The 14879-nt window shown below is 44.6% G+C and overlaps 1 protein-coding gene across 2 annotated transcripts; it reads right to left on the reverse strand.

The window, feature by feature from the left end:
* Positions 1-4882: 4882 nt before the first annotated feature.
* TPBG (trophoblast glycoprotein) lies at positions 4883-12429 on the reverse strand. Of its 2 annotated transcripts, XM_090136090.1 has the most exons (3): positions 10202-12429; positions 9663-9703; positions 4883-7722 (listed from the first exon to the last, which is right to left on the reverse strand). In XM_090136090.1, the coding sequence occupies exon 1, from the start codon at positions 12328-12330 to the stop codon at positions 11191-11193; it is 1140 nt and encodes a 379-aa protein (XP_089992216.1). In that variant the 5' UTR covers positions 12331-12429; the 3' UTR covers positions 4883-7722; positions 9663-9703; positions 10202-11190. The 2 variants fall into 2 exon arrangements, with proteins under 2 accessions (XP_089992216.1, XP_031466931.1); XM_031611071.2 differs by lacking the exon at positions 9663-9703 and having other exon boundaries at positions 4884-7722.
* Between the last annotated feature and the right edge of the window lie 2450 nt (positions 12430-14879).

The raw sequence follows: 14879 nt of genomic DNA on the forward strand, positions 1-14879 counted from the left end.
CAAAAACTGTCAACTGATGGGCTGAAGGGATTGCAGAAAGGAACCTCGTAAAAATTTTCCTGTTATCACCAGAGATCTGCCTTCCTGACTGAGCTTAAGTGATCTTTACCAAGTATGATTTCCCCCCAGGGTTCAGGAAGACATCTCTGAAGCTCCCATTACCCTTCCTGGAGAGCCCCAGGGCCCCATGAGGAATCTGACGTTTTTATCATTTCAGAATAAGGATGGAGACCTGATCTTTCCCCACAGTTGTTCCATTTGCTGTCTAAGATAGCTACAAAGCCAGGATTTCTGATCATAAGGGGTAGCTAGCATCACAGGCCCAGCATACTGGCCCCGGATGAAGGACAGCCACGCTATTTGTGGAGCAGCCTTGGGTGGCTCTGGAGAGCTGTGAAGCATTGGCTTCATGCAGAGTCCTATCCTCCACCTCCCAGCACTGGGGTAATGCATGGTAAGAGCAATGCTGTGTCTTGAAATCACATTTGGAGATAGGTACCTTTCTCCTCTGTCACACTTGAAAACTGAAACTCACCTTTCCCAGTTAGAAAATGCTATGCCCGAATAAAGCAGTAACCATGCTGATACTCGTCCTCCGAGCATAAATACTCATATCAGGCATACCTGCTCTCCTACTGGCAAATTATATTGTTTCCTGGTAATTATCCTGTCTTTGTTTTGACAAGAAAATGCAAGAATATCCCAATCCCTTGCTCTTTTTCTCTGAAGGCACACAGTCAGACAGAGCTACACAGATTTTTAGGAGGAAAAAAATGTCAAAATATTGGCAGCATCTCGGTGCTGAAGAAGCAATAAAAACCAAGAGGAGGCAAGGGAGTGTTTTGTGCTAAACTAGTCACCCAGGATAGGCTTCTCTCTGACTGTTTTACAAGTTATGAATTCTAAAGCTACTCACAAGATATAATGGATGCTAAAAATTGCCATCTGAACCTGCACTACCATTCCCATTCTCAGAAATGGTTATTACAAAACTTTACTGCAATTATGAGCTCTAAGGCTTAACGTTTATTATTTCTTTTTCCCAACAAACAAACAAAAAAAACCAAAAACAAAAAACCACACAAAAGCCTGAACATAAAACAGAATTATTAATTTCTCCCAAGAACTGCATGTCCAGCCCCACCTGAGGACAGGGAGCATGCGTTTTCATGCATATATAAAACCAGTAAAAATTAGTACGTTTTAAAATGCGTCATGTAAATGTGTGTGTATATATGTATAGTACGTATATACGTACACAAGTGTGTTGATACTCTCAGAAAGAGTGGTGAGGCAGTGGCACAGGCTGCCTGGGGAGGTGGTGGAGTCACTATCCTGGAGGTATTCAAGAACTGTGTGGATGTGGCACTGAGGGACACAGTGAGCATGGTGGGTGTTGCGGTTCAATTAAGTGGTCTTAGAGATCTTTTCCAATGTTAACGATTCTGTATAGAATTTGAAAAGGTGTAAAATGAGATTTATTTACTTGTATCTTTACGAGATGAAGATATGAAGAACAAAAATGCATGGGATGGGGATATTTTCCTCTTTTATTTTAAAGAAAGTAAGGGCAGTTGCTGAGGTGATGAAGTTGCCCTCACACCTCCAGTCTACCCTTGCTCTCCTTGAACACCTCAAGCAGCTGCAAAATTTGGATTGGCACATGCTGAATTTTATCTGATGCAGGAGGACACAGGAGCAGCCCTGAGTTTCAAATACTGCGTGTGCAGGAGGGTAGGAGATGAAACTTGTGTGGCTGGGATATCAACTGGCTCACAGGGCAGGCTTGGGCAGCATGAGCTGCTCTGGTAAGCTGCAACCACAGCTGGGAATAAGCCCTCTGTGTGCAATTGCTCTCTGCAGCACCAACACGAGGGGAGAAGTGGCTGGCTGGCAGCTTTGAGTTAGAGACTTCCTGTCTCCTCCAACCTGAGATAAAGGTTTGGCAGGTAGGAAGAGTGGTTTTGATGGGAGGAGAGAGGGTATGGCCCCGCACAGCACAAAGCTTAGCACTCCATATTTTTTCACTGTTTCTAAATAACTATTTTCCTATGGGCCTCACTAAATTTATGAGCAGCTTATGTTCTATTTTGGAACGCAAAAGAAAATTTTAAGACTACTATATACCTTTGGAAAGATCAACGCTTAGGACTAAATTAAAGAGGAGAAGAATGTGTCTCACTGAACTACTTCTCCTGATACAGACAAAAGGCTTTTTGCACAGGAGACAAAGCGTTCTCCAAAAAGGCATCAGACTTTCCAAAGGAACTTATTCCTCCAGGAATTAGGAAATATCACACAGCTAATCAGCCTTTGTGTTAAGTACAAGGTGCTTGAACTTGCTTACAGCTTCCTTCCAGAACACAGAGCAGAGGCTGTCCTTTGGACAGTACACACACCCCTTGGGAGGGAAGGAGAGAACAGCTACTGCTTGAGGTGTGCCTGGGAGGCATGGAGTGCAGCATAATTGTAATGGAAGGGGAATTTATAGCATATCTCGGTACTGATATTTGCCACTGAGCTAGGTTATATGCTGATGTGTGAGCTGGTTACAGCTCCAACAAAATAAAACTCTGAATAAACCTAATAACTTGAAACTTCTGAAAGAAAGAGTGTCTTCCTCTGCTTCAGTATCCTTACCGTTACATCATTTCCCTGTAAGTGCAGGAACAGCTGACATTACATGAGGCTTTTGGCCTTCTCTCTTACGCAATTTGTTCTGTTGAACACCCTCTCTTGCCTGCTGTATCAACTAGAAGAGAGGGTCAGTCTGAAGCAACTAATACTTCCTTTAAAGTCTTTTCTTGGTGCTTAAAATGACAATTCTAGCTGTCGGAAACCCATTCATCATTTGCTTTAAGTTTGCAAACTGTAGCATCATATGTGCTTGTTTGAAATAGGTTAAATCATGTTACTCGGGTGTCATTTATCAAGTCTATATGTTATCTGTGTGATTTTAATCAGAAAATTTGCTAAAACCACAAAATCTACAGTGCTTTATTAAGAACAACCGTAACCCCTACTGGATTGTAACTGTCTCCCTGGAAACCTGCAGTGTGCAACACCTTGTGCTGTTCTGTACAGTGTGCACTCCACAGCCTGCAGAGCTACAGGAAAAACAAGTCATTCCTTCGTTTGCAATACATTTCTGTGTCATTATATCCTGGATTAAACTGGAAATCCTGATGAATTTACACTCAGGCTTGCGGAAAGACATCTGTTCCTTGCAAATTCAAATTTAGAGCATTTTTTGTTTTTACAGATAAGTTATGAAACCAGGCTCATACCAGCTAGTTTGCTTCTGTGTTAAGACTTACAAGCACTGGAATTTCTTTCTTAATGTGCCTGAAAAATCACTTTTGCACTAATGCAGATCACCATGGTCTGCTTATGCCTATCCCAAACCCACCTGAGCCCTTCTTGAGGTTCTTGAGGTGTGTGAAGGCTGTGAGGAGGAGAGCCACACTTCAGTGAGCTGTTGTGCCAGGTCTCCTGATCCACTTATATAGCACATACATCTGTACTGCAAATTCAGCACTCCTTTTCTTTCTGCGTATGTAGGATTTCTGACAAATGAAGGCTACGTTACTGGAGCTATTTTCAGTGCCATTTTACTATCCTGGGTGTCAGAAAAGTTTGAGCACTGTTTCTGCAAGTTTTTTTTTTTTTTTTTTTTTTCCCTAGATTGTCTTCTCAAACTAAAATGTTCTTTTTCAGTAGGGGAAATTAGAATCAGAGTATGCCTCTGGGCTGCCATGGGAGCTTCTGGTGTGCTGGAAAACTGAATGGAAAAGGGCAAACAGGACAAGAGAAAACCTGTGTGAAAGCATAATAACAGACATCACCTATGTTAATTTGATTAGTGACAAACCTTCAAGATTTGATTTTATTTAACTTCATTCACAGGAATTTTGTCTTTGCTTACCAAGGTGATCAAGTTTGGCACAACACAGATGTGATTGCAAAGCAGTATTTAGCTTACAGATGAGTAAGATCTCATGGCGGCTGCAGCTCCTCACAGGGAGCAGAGGGGCAGTGCTGGGCTCTGCCCTCTGTGACAGCGACAGGGCCCGAGGGAACGGCGTGGAGCTGTGTCAGGGGAGGGACAGCTGGGGGTTGGGAACAGGGTCTGCACCAGAGGGCGATGGGCATAGCCCTGAGCTGCTGGAGTTCAAGGAGTGTTTGGACAGTGCTTTCAGTTATAGGGGTGAATTTTGTGTGGTGCTGTGTGGAGCCAGGTGTTGGAGCCAATTCTCTGATCATCAGCTGGATGAGGGGATATTCTGCACAGAAGCATTATGGAGACCTCACTGAATCAAAAATCCATCAGAGCGCAAAGACTAGGGAATCTGGAAAGCTCTTGCAAGTATCTACAGTGTCACTCAAGTATATACCAGACACTTGCCTTTACACACTGAACATTTTTTTCTACATTTAGTTCAATTTACCTTAAAACAACCAGCAGTGCGACTTCCCAAAAGGTGTTCAGCAGCTTTGAATATGAAGCCTTTGAAAGCAGACCCTGCTCCCTTTGAAAATCTTGGTCTTTAGAAAGCCTGGTCTGCTCAGCACCAACTTAGCATCAACACCAGCACGAGGTGCACAGCAAGCTGAGGTATGAGACCCAGAGTTCCTCAAGGGCTTCATGTGGGTGCCTGACACCCCTGTGCAGCATGTGGGAAAAGTCAGGCACCTATACCAGCCAACAGAAAGTGGTCGGTGGCTCTGACCAGACTTTCCTATTCTTCAGTCTCCTACATTTACATTATGTATTTGTTTATATAAAAAATGATGTGGATAGAGAGCTGGAACACCTCTCATACTAAGAAAGGCTGAGAGAGTTGGGCTTGTTCAGCTTGGGGAAGAGAAGGCCCTGAGGAGACCTCACTGCAGTATTCCAGTACTTGAAGGGAGCGCTTTTTTACAGTCTAGTAGTGATAGGATAAGGGGGAACGACTTTAAACTGAAAGTGCGAAAAATCAGGTTAGATGTGAGAAAAAGTTCTTTACTCGAGGCCAGTGAGGTGCTGGCACAGCTGCCCAGAGCTGTGGGTGTCCCATCCCTGGAGGTACTGAAGGCCATGTTGGGTGGGCCCTGGACAGCCTAAGCTGGTAGAGGACAGCCCTGCCTGTGGCAGGGGGCTGGGACTGGGTGACCTTTACAGTCTGACCCGAGCCGTTCTGTGATTCTATGAAAACATCTGTGTGATATTTGATAATGCCAATTTGACAAATGGATTCTTTATTACATAAATGCCCATGATTGCACGCAGATACCATATAATCACATGCAAAAGGTACAGGCTATGCCACAGACAAAATTTACACTGGAACAAATGGTGTAGCTAAAGTAGCCTGTGGACTGATACTGAGACAGATCAGCCATACGAAGATAAAATCTGGGATAGATCAGCCAATTCCCTGTCGAACTTAACATCCAACCCTGTCAGGTGTCTCTGACAATATGAAAAAAAAAAACAACCAACAGTAACAGCAAACAGCTTAGATACACAGGCAACCAAGTCACCAGGTATGCTCCTGGGACAGCACCGTAAAGCTGCTCCATCCTACTAGAATATCACAGGTCTACAATAGCTATCTAAAATAAAAAGAAGCATCCATTCTTTTGAATTTCCATATAGTCACAATCTAAATATTTGCATTAGAATGAACAAGATAGTTTGCCCCCAGACTGCTGTTTTTATCCTTCATTTTGTTTCAGCAACGCTTTCCTTTAATAGTTCCATCACACTTATAAAATTAATGCTGTCAATAAGACTGCCTCTGTATTTCACTACGTAAATACATATTTGAAGACTTTAAAATACAGTTTGATCCAGACAATAAGAAAAATAAAAGTGCATCGCTGTTAAATTTAGAATCTGCACCCATCTTGCAAGTCAATATGGCATATTTTAACAAAAAACGCTATCAAATAATGTCCAAAATAATAAGTGATTAAACCACAATCCCTTAAATTAGCTGATTAAATTTCTTTCTAAAGAAAATAATTGTGCTATCTAGATAGAAGTTGCTTTTCCACTATTGTGTCATGCAAATTCACAGTACAATAATCAGTTTGAGCTATAAAGAAAATGACAGAAAGGATCTCAATATCTACAAGGATTTACAGTAATTAAATTAGCACACTGAACACATATCATTTATAAGTTATCTGGTATACATTTTCATTTACTGAAGTATCATTTTAATTATGAAGTACAGCTTCAATTTGAGAAATTCACAGCAGTATCTTGCATATCTAAAATTCCTAGAGTAGTGCAATATTCTAGAATGCTAGATAGATTTCTAACATTTTCATCACTCTATACACTGAAACATTTGCTAATTTATTTGGATGCTTTCATGCATAATTACTAGAAAACAAATATGTTCTGTTATTTTGTTATTCTGTCATCAGGAAGGAAAAGCTATCTAATGAACACTTTGAAAAATATAAGTAATTGCAAGTAGTAGATTACTGAAATACAAAAAGTGCCTAGAGCACCATTTAAATGATTTTAATAGTTCCCTACTTCTACTTGGGAACACGAGCCCAATTTCAAGCTTTGCCTACGCTACAGATGACTTCTGGCATAGCAAACCTGTATTTGTACTTTGATAAGCCTATGTTATTATTTTTTTCCAAGATGGAAGAGGAGTGCTGTTATGTACTGGTACAAGGCACCACTTTCCTGCTGCTGCTCAATTATCTCAAGAAGTCACTGTAACACACTTACTTCTGCATCAGCAAAGGACCCTCGGCTCCTGCAAGGTTTACGTCTCTTCTCTGAGCATGTATGGAATATCTAATAAATGTCATACTCCCTAAGCGGACTGCCTTCCCCTCTGCCTTGGTGGGCTTTCGCTGTTTGATTTCAAGTCAAGGGCTTTGCAACTAGTAAACAGCATGATTACAAAAACAGAGCATTATGTAGAGGGCCTGATCTAGCCGTTATTAAATCAGCAGACACCAAATCGAATTCCACCGTCTATTATACCCCACAAAAAAATGCACACTAGAAACACTTGCATTACAAATATTATAGGACGTGACTTTGCCTGATAGCAAAATTTCTATTTATAGCAACAGGGGAAATTAGAGCTATATCCATAAAATATGACCTCAACATAAAAGACAAAATCAGTCAGTGATTTTTCCTGGCAATAGTGTTGAGATTTTCAGTGCTGTTAACTTTTTGCCTTATAAGCTTCTCCCTTCAACTTTCTCTTAAAAATATAAATGCCATTTGGAAGCTTGAAACTGAAATGTTTTTCTTACCAAATGCTATTTTCCTTCATCACATACTCAGAATGAATGGTTCTTCTTCAACATTCAGCTGCTAAAGTTCATATCAGATTTTACTCTGTCCACCTTGAAAAAGGCTCTTTTTCATGCTAAGATGTAAAGGGAAATGAAGATGCTAAACCACAGATACAGGTGCAGTCAGAATGATTTCTCTACCCATGCAGATTTATTATCATGCTCCTTTTAAAGGATTTCTTGGGAAAATGAAGCAAAGAAGAAATTAAGTAGATGCATAAAGAGCAGAGTATACCATAGGGAAAAATGCTGGTAGAATAATGAGTTGGGATCTTAGTGCAGTTGTACTGTGAGTATTTTGTCATGCCTGTCTTTAGCAACATCTCAGTCAACAACTGAACGCGGGTCTGAGCAAGCTGCTTCACCAGACAGCGTGTCGCTGGGGAATGCCACCAGTTCCTGAAAGGTAAATCACCCAGAACAAAAAGATTTAAAGTACTTACATACGGCTTCAAATTACTTTTTGCATGTAAAAAAATATATGGAATATTTTGGCTTGCTGAGAGTAAGATTTATCAGGTGAACTAACATTGAGCTACCTTCAGTAAAGGAAGACTTAGAAAATTTTCTTGTTTAATTGGCAACAGTGCTTAGCGAAAACATTTAAACAAAATGCATTAGAACTACTTCAAACCCTTGCACTATTCCTCTGAGGAAGTTTTAGGCTCATTACAACTACAACCAGTTTTAAGAGGGCAGCTGACCCTTGGATAATCCCTCATTTTTGTTTCTTACTTGCGTTGCCTTCCCTGCAGATTTGCCCTCTGCTTTATGTTTTCCATGAAACATCAATGACAACTGCACCACGGAGCACTCTGGGGTTTTATGTATACAAAACACATTTTAGAGGCATTTAGTACTGCACGTGTTTTATTGAAGAATGTATGAATAAAACAGCCTGGCTAATTAAGCTGCTCTAGAAATAGTAATCAATTGATGTTTTAGGTGTCAAAGCAGAATAGGATTATAAAATGTGCTTCAGAAGAACCCTTAAATTGATGTTATTTTAAATACATACTTTTAAACCAAGCTCTGAAGCACTTTGGGAGCTATTTTTTAAATGTCTTCCGAGTGCCACCACACCTATTTTGTAATAGGATGGGATAACAGATTTCAAGCACTGTTTATAGAAGGGGATTTAAGTGCATTGTACAAAACACCAAGGCATTCACTGTCAGCCAAACACTGCAGGAGAATGTTATCCAAAACAATATTGACACATGCTTACTGTTACATCCTAATTAAGTGTACATGTAAGCAAGCGGGAAAGAAATATTTCAAAGTAGCCATCACCAAGTCTCTAATAAAACTCTATCACAAAGACATTCCATGATACAAAAATAATAATTATCTTTAGAATAAGAAGTGTGGTACAACAGTTACACTTGCTCACTATACAAATACTCAGTCCAGTGGTGACAGACTGCGATTCAAGTCATTGTCTAACCTTACACAGTTCCATAAATGCATGATTATTACATTAACACACTATAAATAATAGGTTTCTACTGCAGTTACTTGAAAGCATGTTACCAAAATCAGGACACTGCCCAAGAAATGGCTTGGTTGTACACATTTTATCCATAATACTACAGGAGCAAGGATGACGCTTTTCTCCTCTTGGTACTGTATAGATGAGTGTAAGCTGATAATCTCCAAAATACACGACACACTGCACAGCTTTTGTAATCTCTACCTTGTTACATGGACTATTGTATGTATGCTAAGTATGAACAGTATACAGTAATAATTAACCACACTGGGCTTTTTACACTATCCTTAAATTATGTGCAGCTAGCATTCAGGCCAGCAATTTAAGAATCCACAGACTTAAATTCAGATGCTGTTATTCAGGTATTGCTCATACATTTAAATTACACCAGCAGAAATAGGCTATCGCTAACTCACATCAGTTATAGAATACATTGATTTATCAAAATATTAACTGTACTTAATATTCTTTATTACTTCTGAGGGCGAGTGTATAAAAGCACATTAAAAAAATAGCTGGTATTGAATAAAGCCCATTTAAAGCAATAGAAAATTAGTCCGAACCAACTTGTGCTACTTGCTCTGACAGTGTCTGAAGTTACAAGGAGAGAAAAATGCATTTGAATAATAGTGATGCCCAGAATAGATTACATATTTTCTGATACCTTGAGGATTGTTTTATATTTATGAGCTCTTACCAAAAGGTGTATATCTATGAGAAAAACTGTAGCTTTTGAAAATGAAGGAAATTAGCAGCTAACTCGTAATATTTTAGAGACTCTTGAGAGCTTCCAGTAACAGCGACCACAAGAAAAGCTCCACCACTGTACTGAAATGTACCAACTTACATTACACTTTCACACTCGGTGTACATTTTTTCATCAAGAACCTATGAATGTATTAGAAAAAGTGCGTTAATTATCAGTGGTGTTTGAAAGGTTCTTGTTAACCTTTTCATAAGCCACCAGAATTACTTATTAGATGATGCATTTTTCAAGTTTTTCTTTGCATGCTTCATATATTTACATGACAAAGCATTCCCAAGCAAGTAATAAGCATGAGAAATAATACAATTCTTGAATGTACCTGCTAGAAGTTTAAAGATAAATGTAAGCTCCATCAAGTTACTCAATGTAATCACTAAAGGACTGCATTGAGAGTTTTAAATTAAACAGTAAGCACTTAATTTACTAAGTGCTGCACTGATTTACAAGTCTGAAGCTCACAGACTGAGCTGCATCCAATTTCAATCAGAATCTGCAAGTATGTCTTTTATTAAAAAAACAATTCCATTCAGGTACAATTTTCTTTAGCTTACCAACTCCACAATTTAATCTGAATGTTTTTCAATATGGTAGAGAAAACCTAATGTAAATTCAGCTTGTACCTTCCCAGCTAGACAGACCCTCACATCCGTCCTGACGTTTTGCAGTTGTCTCAAGAGAGCAGACCAGGGCTTTTGTGCCAAGTGGAACCACTCTCGTCATAATCAGTGTAATTCTTAAAGCGTACATCACAAAACCATCATCAACATTTATATCTCGAAGCTATACACAGACAAGATTTTATTTGGAGTACTGCCGAAGGGCTATTACTCCAGAGCCCATAAAGTTATTAACATTCTTAGATGTCCATACATTTCTCATTAAACAGGAAACTTCCACACAAGTTCTTGCAAGACTGTTTATTGAATTGAACAGTTCAAATGGAGTTTAGATGCAGTTTATGTATAGAAAAAAAATCCATTTTCAGGTAAACTGCAATCAAAAATTACAGTACAAAATAGTAAGTGATTCACTGAGACTGTAAGTGTCCTAACATGTTAAACTGTGAAGTATTTGTGCATGCTCACTATTTGATTTCCTTCTTTGTAACAGAGGACTTGTTAAAAGGAGGTTTTTTTGTTTTTCTAAATCCCAAGTTAAGTCTATGAAATGGAAACATTGTCATCACAATTCAGATATACAAGATTTAAAACTGGCACAGAGATTTAACGTTTTTCTCAAAAAGTTGAGGCAGATTTTGTTGAATGGTAATTGTGTGTGTGTGTATATATGTATCTGTTATAAACTCCGGTGGCTTTGTAGCACAGTATCCTTTTCTCTTTTGAGATCTTGAAAAAATTTCCCACCATGAGAACTGGTAAGGAAGAGAAGTAGTAGCAGCTTGCTTCTTGCGTACAGTGCAACACCATGCGCAGCTGCCCTGCGTCTCGGAACAAAGGGAGGGTGGCAATGAGCAACGCACAGAGGCATATCCCCTTCATGCTGCGAGCACGTCCGAGATTTCTCTGGGGAGAGGGAAGCGAGCACGAGGGCGAAGCATCAGTCTATATGTCATGCATAGCTATGGTGCACGGCCACTGCCGTGGCGCTGTCAGACGTCCGAGTTGGAGCTGAGGTTTGTTAACCTGGGGTCGGCGTTGATCTCATACCTGTAGTGATATCCCTCCATGTGATCCCTGCAGGCATCTCTGATGTTGTGCATCCACTTTTTGATTCCTTTTCGGTTCAAGTACAAAACCAGGAGGAAAATTGCCCCGATGAGAGCCAAGACTATCCCTAAGAAGACGTAGGAAGTCTGTAGCTGGGAGGGCACGTCCACGGGCGTGGAGCAGTTGAGCTCTGACGCGTTGAGCTTCAGCAGGGCTCTGCCCGCCATCTTCTCGGGGAAGGCGCAGCTCAGGGCCTCCTTGCCCTCCACCTGGTCGCTCTCCTTCAGCCAGGCCACCATGTCCTCGATGGCACAGTCGCACACCCAGGTGTTGCGGCTGAGGCTGATGCGCCGCAGGGCGGGCAGCCCGCGCCACTGGGCCAGGGTGCCGTTCCGCAGCACTCCCAGCGAGTTGTCGCTGAGGTTGAGGGTCTGCAGACGAACCAGCCCCTGGAAGGAGACGTTCCGCAGCCCCACCAGCGAGTTGTTGCTGAGGTCTAGGTGCCGCAGGGCGGGCAGCGCGCCCAGCATGCCGGCGGGCAGCAGCAGCAGCCCGTTGTCGGCCAGCTCCAGGCGGCTGAGGTTGCGCAGGGCCCCGGCCTGCAGCAGGGCGGCCAGGCCGAGGAGCGCGTCCTGCTTCCGCAGGGCCCCGCGCAGGGCCAGCTCCTCCAGCGGGCCGGCCCGCCCGAAGGCCAGCGGGCTGAGCTCCGCCAGCGGGTTGCCGCCGAGGTCCAGCTGCCGCAGGGCGGGCAGGGCGGCCAGGGCGCCGGCCTCCACGGCCCGCAGGTGGTTGCCGCTGAGGTTGAGGCTTCCCAGCTCGGCCAGGCGCGGGGCGGACAGCGCGCCGGCGGGCAGGCGGTCCAGGCGGTTGCCGGTGATGAAGAGGTTGCGCACGTAGGGCGGCAGGTCGGGCGGCACCTCCGTCAGGTTCTTGTTCACGCACTTCACCGTCTTGGCCGCCTCCGAACACTCGCAGGGGGCCGGGCAGGCGGCGGGCGGCTGCGCCGAGCCGCAGCCCAGCAGGGCGTGCAACAGCAGCCCCAGGCACAGCGCGCCGCGCCGCTCGGCCTCGCGCCCCGGCATCGCGCCCGCCCCGCGGGCAGGCGGCGCTTCGGCCCGGGACCAAACTTTCCCCGCCGAGCGCACGCGGCCGCGCTCCGCTTCCCGCAGAGAGAGAGAGCGCGAGCCGCGGCACGGGGGCAAAGCGAGAGGGCGGCGCGGCTCCGCGCCTCGCCCCCCGCCCGCCACACGTGGCCCCGCCGACAGAGTTCCTCCCCGGTCGCGGCGCGCGGAGCACAAAGAGGAGCGAAAGGCGCAAGCCCGCTCCCGTCCCGGGCTGCCCGCTCTGCTCCGCGGAGTGCCGCCCGAGGAGCCGTCCCGCGGCCCCGTCCCGCAGCTCCGCCGCTCACCTCCTGCCGCCGCTCCCGCCCCGCGCCCGGAGCCAACTCCGCGCCGCCGCCGCTAACTCCGCGCCCACCTCCCCGCGCCTGGCCCTGCCTCCGCTGCCAGGAGAAACCAACCGCCGCCACGCCCGGGGGGAGCCGAGCCCGCCGCCGTCCGCCCCGCCGCCGCCCTCCTCCCGCCCGCCGTGCCCGCGCCCCGGTGCCGCTGCCGTCACGGGACGGCCGTGCCCGGGAGCTCGGCGGGAGGGCGGGTCTCGCCCGGCGCTGCGCAGCCCCGCTCCCCCCGGGTGCGTTGGTGCGGCCGGAGGCTTACCTTGCCGCCGAGCTGGGCTGCTCCGTGCGGGGCTGCCTCGGCTCTGGCGTCGACGGGGCGGCTGCGCGCAGCTCGGCTCGGCTCCCGTCCGCTCTCCGAGAGGAGGTCCGGCCGCGAAGCCCCCCGGCGGAGCCTTTCCCGCCTCGGACGATTTTTATTTTTTATTGTTTTCAGTGATTTGCCCTGCTGAAGGCACTGCGCACGGCGTGGAGTGTTAGAGCAGAGTGGGGAGGGGGGAGCTGGGCGTCTCTCTCAGCCCCATCCCGTCGAGGCGAAACATCCCAGAGGATCTCCTGAACAAAACGAGAATAAACTGCCGGGACCTCTATAGCTCCTAAAACCAGCACACAGGAGCAGCACCTCGGCAGCTTAATTCTGGGGTTTAAACTTCGCTACGGTGAGGAAAAAAAAAGTCTGCTTTTGTAGGTCGCTCCGAAAGTAATGCCTCCTATTTATTTCCATGGAAACCACAACAGATACAATGAACATAATAACATTTTTTTGATAGAGCAAAGTCTCAGCTACAAAACACTGTTTCGATACAGTCACCTTCATTAGCCATGCATTTTCACCAGTGATGAACAAGAGCCTGAATGCCACACTCGTGTACCAGTGGAGGTGACCCACTGTCACCTGAAACATGCCACATGCTGCCTTCACTGTGCTCACATCCACTGTTTGGCCTCCAGAAGTATTCAGTAAGTGTTGATCTGTGGCACAGCAACAAAATGTAAAGAAATATTGATGGGAAGGTTCAGCCTCTGCTGCCATACTACCAGCATCTGCCTCTGATGCTGTGGGCCAACTTAGTAAAATAGGAGCTTGCTGAATGATTCAGGCTGTGTAAATGCTGTAGTGTGGGAAAGTGACTTGCTTTGTGCAGGTTTGCCCCCCACCAGATGAGGCTAGCCAGGACCCCATCCAACCTAGCCTTGAATGCTTCCAGGGATGGTGCATCCACAACCTCTCCAGGCAGCCTGTGCCAGTGCTGCAGTACCCTCTGAGTAAAGAATTTCTTCCTAACATCTGACCTCAATCTCCCCTCTTTTTGTTTAAAAGTATCCCCCCTTGTCTTACCACTATCAGACTGTATAAAAAGTCAATTTTCCTCCTGTTTGTAAACTCCCTTCATGTACTGGAAGGTCACAGTGAAGTCTCCCTGGAACCTTCTCTTCTCCAAACTAAACAAACCCAACTCCCTCAGCTTGTCTTCATAGGAGAGGTGCTTCAGCCCTCTGACCATCTTTGTTTCCTCTTCTAGACCCACTCCAACATCTCCATGTTCTTCCTGTGCTGGGGACTTCAGGCCTGGACACTGTACTCCATGTAGGGCTTTACAATCAAAATGTACCCTTACAATCAGCTATAATCAATAGAATAATCAGCTGCAATACTGTTGTCTGTAGGGTTTCTCTCCCTGCCCAACATGACAGTGGTGGTACGAGCCTAGGGCAACAGACTGGGGTACTTTTTAGGAGGAGAGTATAGGGAAAATAAAATTAAAATGTTGAATGGCAGAAGTTATAGTAATACAAGTGAGATCTCCGGGCTGTGAGCAGTTGCAGAGGTTTGAAAAGTTACTGCCTCGATGTAGAATTATAAAAGCAGTGGCACTGTGTTGCAGGAGTGTTTGCTTTTTTAAAGAGAATGTGAGTTCCAGATCCAAACGGCTGTTTAAGATAATGCTTAGAAAAGGATGTAGGTGAAGATAGCCCACATTTTGTAAGTGAAATATATGCTTTCCAAGTTTATTAGAATTCCTTGGAAGTGTTGAAGAAAGAAATAAAGTTGGCCTGTTAGACAGTGGTGAAATTCAGTGATCAGTAAGAGGGAGCTTCCAAAAGAAGATAGGCTTATAAAATAGGTAACTGAAAATTGTAACAAAAAATCTGAGATCAAGCCTAGAAAACATACTG

This window comes from Phasianus colchicus, chromosome 2 (assembly GCF_987193195.1).
Source record: "Phasianus colchicus chromosome 2, bPhaCol1.hap1.1, whole genome shotgun sequence".
NCBI lineage: Eukaryota > Metazoa > Chordata > Aves > Galliformes > Phasianidae > Phasianus > Phasianus colchicus.